The sequence below is a fragment of the Heliangelus exortis genome, chromosome 1, assembly GCF_036169615.1.
Source record: "Heliangelus exortis chromosome 1, bHelExo1.hap1, whole genome shotgun sequence".
Classification (NCBI taxonomy): Eukaryota; Metazoa; Chordata; class Aves; order Apodiformes; family Trochilidae; genus Heliangelus; species Heliangelus exortis.
In genome coordinates, this window is record NC_092422.1 from 129,754,643 (window position 1) to 129,767,205 (window position 12,563).

A 12,563-nucleotide genomic window follows, 5' to 3' on the forward strand; every position below is an offset into this window, starting at 1 on the left:
GAGAAGTCTGAGTACTATAGGAATGCACTGCTTCAAGAAAATTGTTTAAAGGCCTGACTAGGTTTAAAGTATGTAGGGAATAGTATAGATGATAAGCATTTTAGTTTACTTAAACTTTTCCTTTGTGGTGAATGTCCTGTTATTCCTAAGTCCTTTTCTCCTACCAGTCTCGCCTTATTCTTTAGCATACTCACAACAGTAGAGAATGTATTTTCTTAATACCTATTTTCCCTATTAGTTTAATCAGGATTAAAATCTATCTACAGATGTGCAGGCATATTATGGTACTGGATTATTTTCAAGCTCTAAATTTGAACAGCAGGTTTTTTGTTAAAATAATTCACCAGAAAATGCACCACTCCATGGGTGCCTTTATCTAATGGGCTGCAGGTCCCTTGTCAGTGAGTTGAAAAAGGATTCCAGTGGAGTTCCTGGAGTCATTTTGAGGTTTCATGGGAAAGCATACATGACAACACTTGTTGAGATACTTACTTAACAAGAACTAAACCAGACTCCCTTGCTTCCTTTTGCATGCCTAGATGAAGCCTGTTGTGCCTTCACTCAGTCTTTGGTGTGAAGTCCACAACAGAGCAAAAAAAGGAGGAAGGAAAGGTGTTACTTGCTTTGTCTGAACAAATGGTTGTGCCACAGAACAGCCCCAGGTTTCTCCTGATGTTACAGGTGAATGCACAAATGCGTGGTACACGTGCCTGTTACTGGGGTCTGACACCTGGCATGTGTATCCCAGACAACCAGAGCTGGTTTTTACAAACTTAACACGGATAATACTTTAAAATTGCCAACTGATGACTGGTGTTGCCCGATTTCAAACACTTTGACGTGGATTTTGAATGTAATCAGCATTTTACAGCATTTCCTGTTTAGACGACAGCTCTCACTTGACTGTAATGGGAGCTTCTCCCTGACTCTGAGAAGAGCTCAGTTTAGGTGGCTTTCCCCAAGTCCCACAGTGAAGCAGAAGTAAGCAGAATGATTTTTTTTTTTATTCTACTGCTTTTTTTTCCTTTTATTTCTCCTGTCAGCTTCACTTCACATGCATACTGGCAGGTAAATAAACTAGAGATCCTCTAACCTTGGTCATCTTCAGTGCAGTATCATGTTTTACTCTGAGGGGTTCTGCTGTTTGGTAAAACTGAGTGTGGGCAGAAATCCTGGACAGAAATGAGTAAATAAAGCCTCTAGTATAATGCACAGTTAATTAACCCTACTTTATTTAAATTTCTTTCTGTTCCACTATAATTTTCTGAATATAATGGGGTTGAAAGTATGCTTTCACTTGAATAAAAGGAAAACAAAACCAGGGACAAGGAACTTTCATCAGGAAATATTATGTAGCAGTTGTTAAATAGATCACTAGCTGGACTTTGACCTCTTGCATGCACCTGCACCTGTGATTACTGAACAAACACTTTGAAGGAATAGGCTGTTAGGCTCCTGTATGAACCTGCTGCTGGGAATCATACAAGTAATTTAGCCACGAGTGTTACGAATGGTTTGTTATCAGTGTGTGAATGTAGATATGTGGAAAACTGAGAGAACTTTTGGTTTCTCTGACAAGTCACATTCTCTCAGTACTCTCTGTGCACTGACTTGTCTCTTTTCCTGTCTGATCCTGTCCAACTTTCACCTCACTTGGCTTCTGCCTTCCAGCTTTTGTGCCTGTGTGTCACTCATCTCCTGTGGCAACCTTAACTTGTCATCTCCTAACTTGTATGCCTGAGTATGCAGCTTGGTGTTTCAGTGATCTCTTCCAGTGATCTGATCTTGTGTGAACCATGCTATTCAGGGATATGATCTCAAATTGCAGGCTGTGTGCTTCAACAAGAGTTTGGAAGATTAATGCTATGAGCTGAATCACACTGTAGCTGATCAGGATGAAATCATCCAAGAGCACAGTGGTAGATATGCTTAGCCACAGCATGTTTTTTTGAAACTGCACAAGTGCAGTATAGACAAGCCTCTTTAAACTGTTGGTAATTAACTTTTTTTTGTTGTTTTGCACTGAATTTTGAAGCATTTAATTACTTTCCTCACACGACTCGAGATGCTTTGGTTAGAGGCTTGTTATCTGCACCACGAGTTTTTAGTGCATCTAGTGGAAGCAAGTGGAAACTCCTAATCTATAACTCTTAACTATGCCATGCTGAAAGCTGAGATTTTTCTGAACTGCTGATATGAAGGGGGAGAACTGCCAAAATGCTTGAGCTGAATACAGATTTTTATCCCCACTGCTTGTCTGGTCTTGCTGCTTTTACTTGAAGTATAACAGCGAATAACCATTGTGTTTCATTTTTCACAGATGCTACCAGACCTGAAGGCAGACAACCAGAGGCTAAAAGATGAAAATGGGGCCTTGATCAGAGTTATAAGCAAACTTTCCAAATAAAGGGTTTACTGCAGCAGCAAATAACAGCATTGCACATCACTGGTAACTCCAGTGGACCATAGTATGGCAGTCACTGGAAGTGTGGGAAGATCGCTTGGAGACTGTCATTTTCAGATATCCTGCCAAACGCCCTCTTACCTGTGTGTTTTTTTGTATCAAGATCATTGTTTCTGTTAAAATGCAGCTGCTGAGAAGATAAAACAACTGAGAAATCTTGTTTACAGCTACAGCATAATAAGGAAAGTGTCCAAGGCCAGATACGCCTCAGATATTTAACCAGTAAGCCTTAGTTGTACATAAACACTTTTACATCAACAAAAGCTTTCAGCTCTCACAGAAGACAGTTACTCAATAATGTTTTTTGTTGTGCCACAATTCCCAGGTTTTTTCTATACTCAGTTTTTCTTTAAATCTTAAGTTTGGATTTTTTTTTCCCTTCTAATTATTCATGTACCAGATTTTCTTGTACAGTGTTTTCACAGCTTTACCACTTGCAGAGACCACACACCCTTTTAAATTACGTATTTGTGTAGCTACCTAGAGTTGCATTGTCCAGCCACCTGGAACAGAGATGCTTGGTGGAACATTTGCTTTCACTGTTTGTGCAATATACATTTATTTCCTATACAAAATGCTTTAAAAGTCAGTTGAAACTAGAAATATTTTAAGAGTCCTGTTTTATGCCTTTATTGGTCACTTTAAAAAAAAAAGTTTTTAGTGAAAGATGTTAGATCCTGTAATCATCACATTCATTTGAGCAGGTACTGAGTGATGCTGTATATATAAATGTGTACTGGTTTGATTTTTCAGACCACCACATGGCATGCTTGAATATATTTCCGTATTGCAAATGTCTGTTAATGCAAATTAGGCTACTCCAGAATAGTGTGTTTAACAAAGTTCATTAATTTTTATGGTATAAAGAATTTAGACATTGTACATTGTATGGAGCCCTATCTTTACAAGAGGTCTAAACTATATAAAATACTTTATCTTTTCCTCCCATTTTTTTTTTTCATTTGGTAGTGTTCACCATAATAAAAATTTGCATAAATATAACTGCTTCACTACATTTCACATACCTGTATTTATCTGAGTGCTGTCCAAAACTGTTGTGCTAGCCAAAATAATGTACTAAATCATTTGAGAAACGTAACCCATTACACTCACATTAATGTTTATATGCACTGTTGTTGCCATGTGAGAAGGCATCCAGTTTGATAACACCATCATGTCAGACCATTTTATACATTTCAGTGGCCTTTAAAAACAAAAAAAGTACTTAAGTGAAGATCGCTTTTATTAGAAACAGCTTTTATATTTTCACTAAACCATTCAAATTACAACATCCTATTGGCACATAGTTTATTGCCTAAAACCACTGAACAGATCAGCCATCAAAACAAATTGTACATTGTAAAGCTTGTAGTAGCTATTGTATTATTGATTATATTGTATACTATATTAAATGTGAATTTGTACCCCTTCATTTAAAAAGGTCATTGTGTTCTACTGCCTACTTGGGGAGGGGGGGGGATTAGTTTTATGGGGGTGGGATATGTTTTGGTAAGGAAGACATGTGATGTCCTCTCTCTGTTGATTGGTTTTTTGAAGATGTAAGGTTATGCTCTTACTACCAAGCTCAGGATTCTTGATTTTAAAGGTACACAGATAGTTTGAGATATCTTGTTGTAACTGATCTGTATGAGAGGTGGGTCTGAACCATAGGGACTTCCATTGTCTTACGCTAACATAAAATAAAGAATTGAATGGCTGCAACATACTAAGTTCTGTTACAAGACAGTTAGGCATATTCTGGATTATATTTGGTAAAGTTTGGGTGCCTGTGAATGATTAAATACGTGTTTCTAATATTTTAGTGTTTTATATTTAGGTTATTTATTCTTTATATCTAAAAAATGAATGGCTACTGTGCTATATTGATTTTATTGGTAGTACCAAGCAGACCTTGTATCTGCATGAAACTAGTTGCAAAACCCACTATTTTGGAAAAAAAAATGTATTTTGACATATACAAATAAAATGAATACAAACTATTTTAAATGTGTTAAAGTTTTACTGAGAAGACATTGAAATTTGTTATGAAATTAAACCATGTTATAAGCTTGTTATTTAAATTCCTTGGTCGGCATTTTTCATTCATTACGTTACTTGGATGCAAAGTTCAAGTACCTTTCAGCGATTGTAATCAAGTTGTGATTATTTGCACATCATTGTACATGCACATCTGTAAATGCAACAGTAAAAATGCCATATTTATGCAATCTGTAACAACTTGGACAAATGTTTCTATATTTTACATAAACCTGTGTGTAGAATCTGGGAGCCATTTTTTGCGTGGTATTAACCCAATTAGCAATTGCTAAACTTCTGGCACCGTCATCTTTCGCTGGTCGTGTTGCAGCTCAAACACATCCTCAGAAAATCCAGCTACAACAGAGAGAAAACGGGTAGTGGAGGACTATTTTGGTATTTAGGAGACACTTTGCACGTGAGAAGTGTATTTACTGCTGGCTGCTGACTCTGGCAAGCTCCTTTTCGTAAATAATGGCTTCAATGACAATTCAAAACAGCAGCTTAGATTTTCAGGGGACGTCTCACTGTGTGGAAAGGGATCTTTACGTCTCAAAATTAACATCAAATACACAGGGAGGCACAGAATTAGTGGTGCTGGAGAGCTAAGAGGCACAGGGCATGCCCAGAACCAGCCCCAGCCATACCCAAGCAGGAGGGAGCACGGGTCCCCACCTGCAGCTGGGGAAGGAAGCAGCTTGCAGGGGGCAGCATGGCTGTGGAAGGAGTGCCTGACTTGATGCCTCCAAATGCTGTCAGAGCTGGAACTTCATTTTTTGCCCACCTCATCTCCCTTATCATAATCAATTCCCTCGGAAACTCCCCAGTTCCTACTGTATGTAATGATTTTAGTCTTTGCTATTTCCTTGCCAGATTCCCAAAAGAACAGTTATAATTCATACGCTCTAGGTTGGCACGTGTGGTTGCTCAGCAGCAAGTGCAAAATGTGAGCCTTGGTGTTTCTCTCCTTCAGAAATTTCTCCCATGCCAATATTACAGCCTGTGCTCAGATGTGGGTGTGAATCTTACCTGTTAGGTACTTCCAGCCACTGTCTGTTTAGTGGTTTTTTAGGAGCAAGTGTGTTGTCATATATTGTGTTCTATCATTTCTTTTTTAGGAAGAGTAACTACACGTGATATAGAAGAGGGGAAAAAAAGCATGCTTTTGGGCAAGATACCTGATTTAGGAGATGTGCATCAGGGAGAAATTTTAATTATTAGACTATGTGATACAGAAATGGGCTTTACATGAGATGGCTCCTTCCCCTGCTGGCTGGCTTAACCACGTAGTTTATAGTCAAAGGGGAGGTCACAGCATAATGCCAGAAACATCCCTATGGTGGTAGACAGGAAATCTACACAAAGAAAAGCAGGTGGCACAAAGGAAGTATGGCATGATGTCAGACATGGGAAGGCAACACCGTGCCAAAAAATGAACAGTGCACATGGGGCAAGGTAGGGGACACATCAGAAGTCAGAGTTCAGGTCTCCATCACATCCAAACTCCTGAACAGAGAAAAACTGTCAGAAGTTATCCGTAGTATGAATTGTTCCTTGATGCTGGCTTGTACCACTGCTCAGAGAAGGTATTAATTTCTTGATAACTGAAGTTATGATGATGGAAATAATGATGTATACTGACTCTTACTTGATCTGGATGGTCCTGGAAATAGCTTAGCTTTCCCCAGATGGCACTTTATAGTTCCTTTATGGGCATCTTGAGGTCTCTGTAACATACCAGCTCCTCTGGAAAGGAACACACACCCTTTTTATCTGATAGGTTGCTTATGGTCCTGTGGCACAAGCTTAAGCAGAGGTGGCCGAATGCAGTGCAGCTCTGTGGCCTCCCCAGGGTGCTAAGGGCTCTTGGCAGCTGTGGCCTCAAGCCTGTCAGTAGGGAAGGGTTGGGCAGCCCCATTTTTAGCTAAGCTGAAAATCATTTTTCCCCTTTTAGTGGTAAGTAGCTTCAGCATCTCTAACTTGACACGAAGCAGTGTGAGCAGTAGATAACTTTGACATTCTATTTGTGCAACTGAGAGGTTAATTTTCACAGATGAATTTTAATATCCAGCTACGCTCTGGACTGTCACAGCAAAACTCAGCACAAATTCACTTCATAATGTACTGTTCAAAAAGGGAAACTCCACAGCCATACAACCATTACAAATTTTTTTTTGGTGAAGTCTATTTTTAAAGAGGGTGCAGAAACAATTGTGACTGCATTGTAGAGGGTTGCTTTCCCACCTGCTTTAAATCTTAAAATAGTTTTGTTGCAGCTGTGCTGCTCACCTTTGAAATCACAGCTGTTTTCCCCCATGTAGGAATAACCAGCCTGTCTGTTGTGAGAAAATATATTATTTGCTTAAGTTTTTCTGAAGAAGTTCTCACCATTCATGGTTATGTACACAGTGTTCACATTTAGCTATGGTGATACAGCTTCTTTGAGTTCCTAGGTGAAAGCCACTAATAACAAGGGTAAGAAATGCTGATGGCTGGAGTTACTTGCTTTCCATTTGCTTTGATTGCAAAAGCAGCAGCTGGAGTTTGTTAAGAGAGAAATAGCAGGTATTACTGCACTCTGCCTCAGCAGAGATGAAGTAAGAATACAACAGTCCTGGCCAGAATTAAACAAAACAAACAAACAAACAAAAAAAAAAACCCCAACAAAACCCAAAAAAACAACCAAAATGCAAAACTTCCCAAACCCACAATGAATTGCTCACGCTCTAAAGGGAGAGCTGCTGCCACACTGATGAAGTCATCAGCTACTCTTGCTTGTGTCAGCACCTCCCTATTTTGTATTACTGATTAGATAGGGAAAGTATGTAGCCTTTAGAGAAAGGAGGAACTGTTCATTTTTTTCCTCTGAAAACATCACCTGTTGCATGTCTAATGTTTCTGATCTGGCCCAGGGGTAATTACAGCAGGGACAAAAGCCTCACATTCCAACTCTTAATTATTTCACCCTTCTTACTTACATTCTACACGTCTGTTTCACAAACCCATTAAAGCTTAGCAGATGTAGTTAGCCAAGACAGCACAATTCATTTTCACGTGTGGTCTTTAATTTGCTGAGGAAACCATACATGGTGGGCAGTGGGCAAGAAGAACCCGTTTATTTCCTTCTGAACTCCACCTGTTCCACTACAGAGTCCTTTCCCCAGAGACTTGTTGAGCTGAAGTCCTCTTTTAGCAAACCAGTGCAGGGAGAAGCTGCTGCAGATCTCGCTGTCCCGTGCATCCCCTCTGCCCACGCTGCCTCCAGTGAGATCCCTGGCATGGCTGGCCTCTCACCAAAAGAAAACAGCAAATAGCCCTCTTGCCCTCATTTGGGTCTACATTTTATACCCACTTTAATTATATGTCTCTACTTCAAAAAAGGACAAGCCTGGTTTGAGAGAGCTGCTGCATGACAGCTAAAATCAAGCGGCTGCTCTTCATGGGCAGATCTGTACTCCCAAGTCTTACAAAGAATAGAGGGTAGCTTCATTACATCAGGTGGTACAAAATACACACACACACATATATATACACAGTTTATATATATATAATATATATATATGTCCAGAAAGAAGATTCAATGAAAAAGTTTGTTCAAAAATCGACATTTTTAATGTGGATTGTTAAAATCAACTTTAAAATCAACTGCTGATGCCCTGAGCGTGACTCTCCAACTGTTATCAGCTCACCTCTATTTTTAGCCGCATGAGAAGCAGCAAATTACACCGAGTTCTTTCCTCCCACTTAATCCCCGGCTATAGATGCTGTGTTGGGTTAATTGCCTGGTAACTCATCGCCAGCTCCCCCTGTACAAAATGCCGGAGCTCTGTGGGAAGGGGAGAGCTCTCGCCGGGGGCTTCAATTCGGCTTAAGTCCCGTGTCTGGCAAAGGAGCAATTCGATTTCAAGTGAAGAGGGAAGTGGGGGAAGTAATGCTAAGTGACACAAGTACTTTACCAGTTTCTGCCTGGAAGCAATGGCACCGACATCAGCTTTCAGCCCGCGGAGGAGCCGGGCCCGGGGCAGGGCCCTTGGCGGGCGGCTGGGCCGGGAGGTGGCACCAGACGGCTTCGCTACCCCGGGCTCCTCCGGTTCCTCCGGGTTTCTCCGGGCTCCTCCGGGGGGCGAGCAGCCCATGTCCCAGGCGGTTCTGACCTGGGCAGCCCGGTACGGCGTCCGAGACCCGCTCAGCGTTTTCTAGGAGGGCAGCACAGTTTCTAGGGCTTTTTCCTTTTTCCTTTTCCCAACAGTACGTAGGAATGCCAGAAACGACAGTGACTGCCAGAAATTCTGCCTCTGCTGTAAATTGAGCCGGTTCTAGTCCAACAGATGAAGCGTGGCAGAGAACAAGAAGCACGAATTGGTTCAGACACAAGGGATGTGCTGCCTTGGACTGAACACGGCAAGGGCTTCCCTTAAATATGTTACACTGAAAGCCTGAGAAAGGAGCTGCACCATTTAACATGCCGAGAACGGCAGAGTAAAGCTCTCGGCTGGTGAGCTGAAATCCATCCCTTTGGGAGCCAGAAAGTGTAACCCGAGGAGGGCTGGCCAGTGGGTCTGGAGGAGGAAGGAATCCACCGGTGAGTGCTGACAGGAACCTGCTGCACAGTGAGCACTGCCCTGCAGTCAGGAGAGGCTCACAGCACAGTAGCTGCTCACCCAGGACAGCCCTGCTACAGACGAGAGAGGAAAAGCAAAAAAAAAAAAAATAATAACCCTCCATATCAGAGGTTGTCACACCAGCAGTTCATAGCAGCACTGACCTCGGCTGAAAAGCCACAACATTAGTTAACTCCTTCTTGCTCACACCCCTTTTGGTATGATCACCTCTCAGTGTGTTGTTCCACTCTGCAGCCAGAGCACTCCTCACACCCTGAGGTTCTTGCAGTCCTCCCTCTGCCCACTTCCATCTCTCTTCCCTGTTCATTGTGCTGCAAGCATGTGCAGCACACCATGGGCACTCCTGTCCTCCTCCAGTCTCCTCAATCTTTTCTCCTGAGTTCTGCATAGATAGGGTTCTGCCCTTGTTTCCAGTCTGCCATCCATTATGACTTGCTGTGCAAGTGAGGGCTTTGAGGCCCAGTCTGGGATGACAGCCACAATGAACAAAAGATCCCAGAAGCCACTTCCCTTGGGATCTTAAGCACTTTCTGAACTTCCCTGTACCTGGGGAGTGGCACTCAGAATTGCTACATGCAGACACTTGAGTGTAAGAACTCCCTTCATATTTTCCTAACAAGTCACTACAAGCTTACTGACATGCCACAGCTGCTGGAGAGAACAGGCTCTCTTCTGTCTTCTGCTCATCTCACTCCTCTCCCTCACTCCTGTGTGCCAGCCAGGTCACCAAGACCCTCCTTGGACATTCAGTTCCCAGCACTGCTTGAGCAGTCCCGGTGCTTGCTGCCTACTTCTGCCCCCTTACACCACCTCCCATCCTGCTGCCTATTTCTTCCATTTTCTAGCCATTTTCTGCTTCTCTGTCCTGTTTCACTTCCCCTTCTGGCCTAGTCACTCCTCATTTCTTCCCAAGTTAATTGCTCCACAGTTTGATCTTCCATTGACTTCTCTACCATCCACAACTCCTCTCTCCAGCATCCCCAACACTCCGCATGCTCTTCCCCCACCTCTTACCTCCTTGCTCCCCTTTTCCTCACACTGCCCCTCCCCGAGCTCCTCAGCACACACCCCTAATGGTTTCAAAGACCCCACTGATCTCTTTCTGACCCCCTGATTTTAATATTTTTTTTCTCTGATAATCTAATCTTTACTCAGTAGGAATATCTCTGCTTAGCCATTTGGTTCCCACCAGCTCTTGCTTCTCACTGATCCAAGGGGATGGGTTTGCCACAACCTAACACAACTCTGCAAATCACCTATTCCCACTTAATCCAGTTATTCCCCCTATCAGGAATCAGCACTGTTTTCATTAGGTCTCTTTTCTGTTTTTTTCTCCTTCTCCCTGAACAGTTTCAAAGTGAAAGCAGTGAAAGGTCTTACACTTGTTTTCAACCCATCAAGGTGTTTTCAGGCAAACAGCCATTTACTATTTCTTAATTAGTCCCCTTATATCCCTTTTTGAGTGTCCAGCAATAAAGCAAATACAGAAGGCAAGGCCTGTTGGGTCCTAATGCTGATTTTGGGAATAAATAGTGTAAACTGAGTACTGGTTGTGGATTTGCTTGTATGTAAAAGACAAAGCATACAGTTTGTCCACTTTCAAGGAACTTTTTAACTTAGAACATCTCTTTAATATGTATTTAAAGCTTGTTCTCTTACATACCTTGGGAGTTTTCATCTTGAAACAGCAGATAATGTATATTATAAGCCAAACACAAAATTAGTTTTAAAGCATTGTCCATATTTGCTTATATAACGTTACTACAACATAGGCACATAGATTTTCTTCCAGTTCACACAAAAATTCAGTCCTAAGCTTTCATCCTAGATGCTTACAGCACAGCTATGTATGATTGAAATAAGTTTCATGATATTTTATATCAACACAAATTTAACAGTAGGATGAATATTTTATTTTGTATGCTCTTTAAGCTACTCTTCTCCCTTTGTATTCTGTTGGGTTTCAGACACATTGACTCTGAACTCTTTCAAGTGCTTCCCCCTCCTCTGTTTACACTCAACTGATAACGTCAGTGCCATTGATTGATTGCTGTTTGTGTTTGTTTTGGACACTTCCAGATGATTGCTACTCATAACTAGTACAAAATTCTTGAAATATCTGCCTGATTCCTTTTACAAGGCAACTTCACTATGGTCCATCATATGAAACACTATAGGCCCTAGAAATACTGTGGTGCTGGAGAAAAATAATAGCCAAATGAATGAATAGCTCAAACAAAGCATTGTAAAAAGCCATCACATTAAATTCTGCATGCATCACCTACTGCATTTCAGTGAAGGCCAAGTTTCTTAGTCAGCTCTCTGAGGAGATTCATCAGCCCTTACTATGAGTCTTTTGGGACATAGTTTTGTGTCCACTGCACTTTTCTACTGCACGCAGCTCATCACCTGCAAGAGGTTAGATCAGAAGGATAGAGTTACAATAGTTTAATGAGGAAGTACACAGTAAGAATCAAGAGGTCTAATTGATTTTGACTGACTTCACATTGGTCTTTAAAAAAATCAAATTAATTCTAAAGGACTAGAGGGCTGTTAATTTTTTAAAAATAGAAAAACAAAAATGAAGCCCTCAAGGGTTATGAATTGGAACCAGTACCAACAAGAAATGGACTGACAGTGAGCCAGTAACCACTGTTTTTGGCTTCTAATTATTCATTTGCATGTTTACATAAGTTTAGAGATACAGAAAGACAGGAATCAAATCGTTTTTGGTGTGGACTGAAATGTGTCTCACAGTGTTTTAACCTGTAATGTCAGTTACCTGTACAGAGGTATGGCCAGTATGCCCTCTTTAAGAAAGAATAGGCTTTGTAGATGCTGAAAACATGTCATAAATATGAAAAAATAACAAAGATAGTGCTATTCACATAACTCCAGGGTATCTTCAGGGTAACTTAAAGCTATGATATTATTTCTTTTACGGGTAGGTCCAGTCAGCTCTTCATTACCAAGGTGATAGAAACTATCTTGGAGGGCACAATAGCTTGATAACCTGGTGGCTCCCCCCTCATTAAGATGGTGGCAGCCCAGCTGCCCATGGAGGGCACCCCTGAAAATCAGAAGTGGAGAAGAATGTGGCACAAAGAGATGCCACCGAAACCACCCAAGGCTAGTTTATGCCTGGGACACTCCATGAGTGTCTCTCTCTCTCTCTTGAGGAGGAACACAAAGGTACCAGAGGCACTTCTGAATGAAAGCAGTTTGTTCCCAAAACGTGGAGGCTGGAATGATGAGCTAGCATAAGAACAAATCCAATTCTCTGCATTACACTCCCTGGGATCCTTACTGAGAGGCAGCAAGAACACCCTGCAGGAGCATTGTTAGCATTTAGACTGACTCAGCACTGCTGAACTATTTTTAGGTTCCTTAGAAAATTTTCCTCAACATAAGTCACTTTACTTTTATCTATACTCAATTCC

The 12,563-nt window shown here is 41.4% G+C and overlaps 1 protein-coding gene across 11 annotated transcripts in view; it reads left to right on the plus strand.

The window, feature by feature from the left end:
• PPP1R12A (protein phosphatase 1 regulatory subunit 12A) overlaps positions 1–4,545 on the plus strand; it is a 113,639-nt gene extending 109,094 nt beyond the window's left edge. For 10 of the 11 annotated variants that reach the window (XR_011730269.1, XR_011730271.1, XM_071766221.1 and 7 more), the window contains one exon: positions 2,321–4,545. Coding sequence is in view for 2 of the 11 variants with exons in the window: in XM_071766201.1 (XP_071622302.1) it covers positions 2,321–2,407 (87 nt within the window). In the remaining 9 variants the exon portion in view is untranslated. The remainder of the gene's footprint in view (positions 1–2,320) is intronic. The other variant, XM_071766191.1, reaches the window with a different exon arrangement.
• Positions 4,546–12,563: the final 8,018 nt, after the last annotated feature.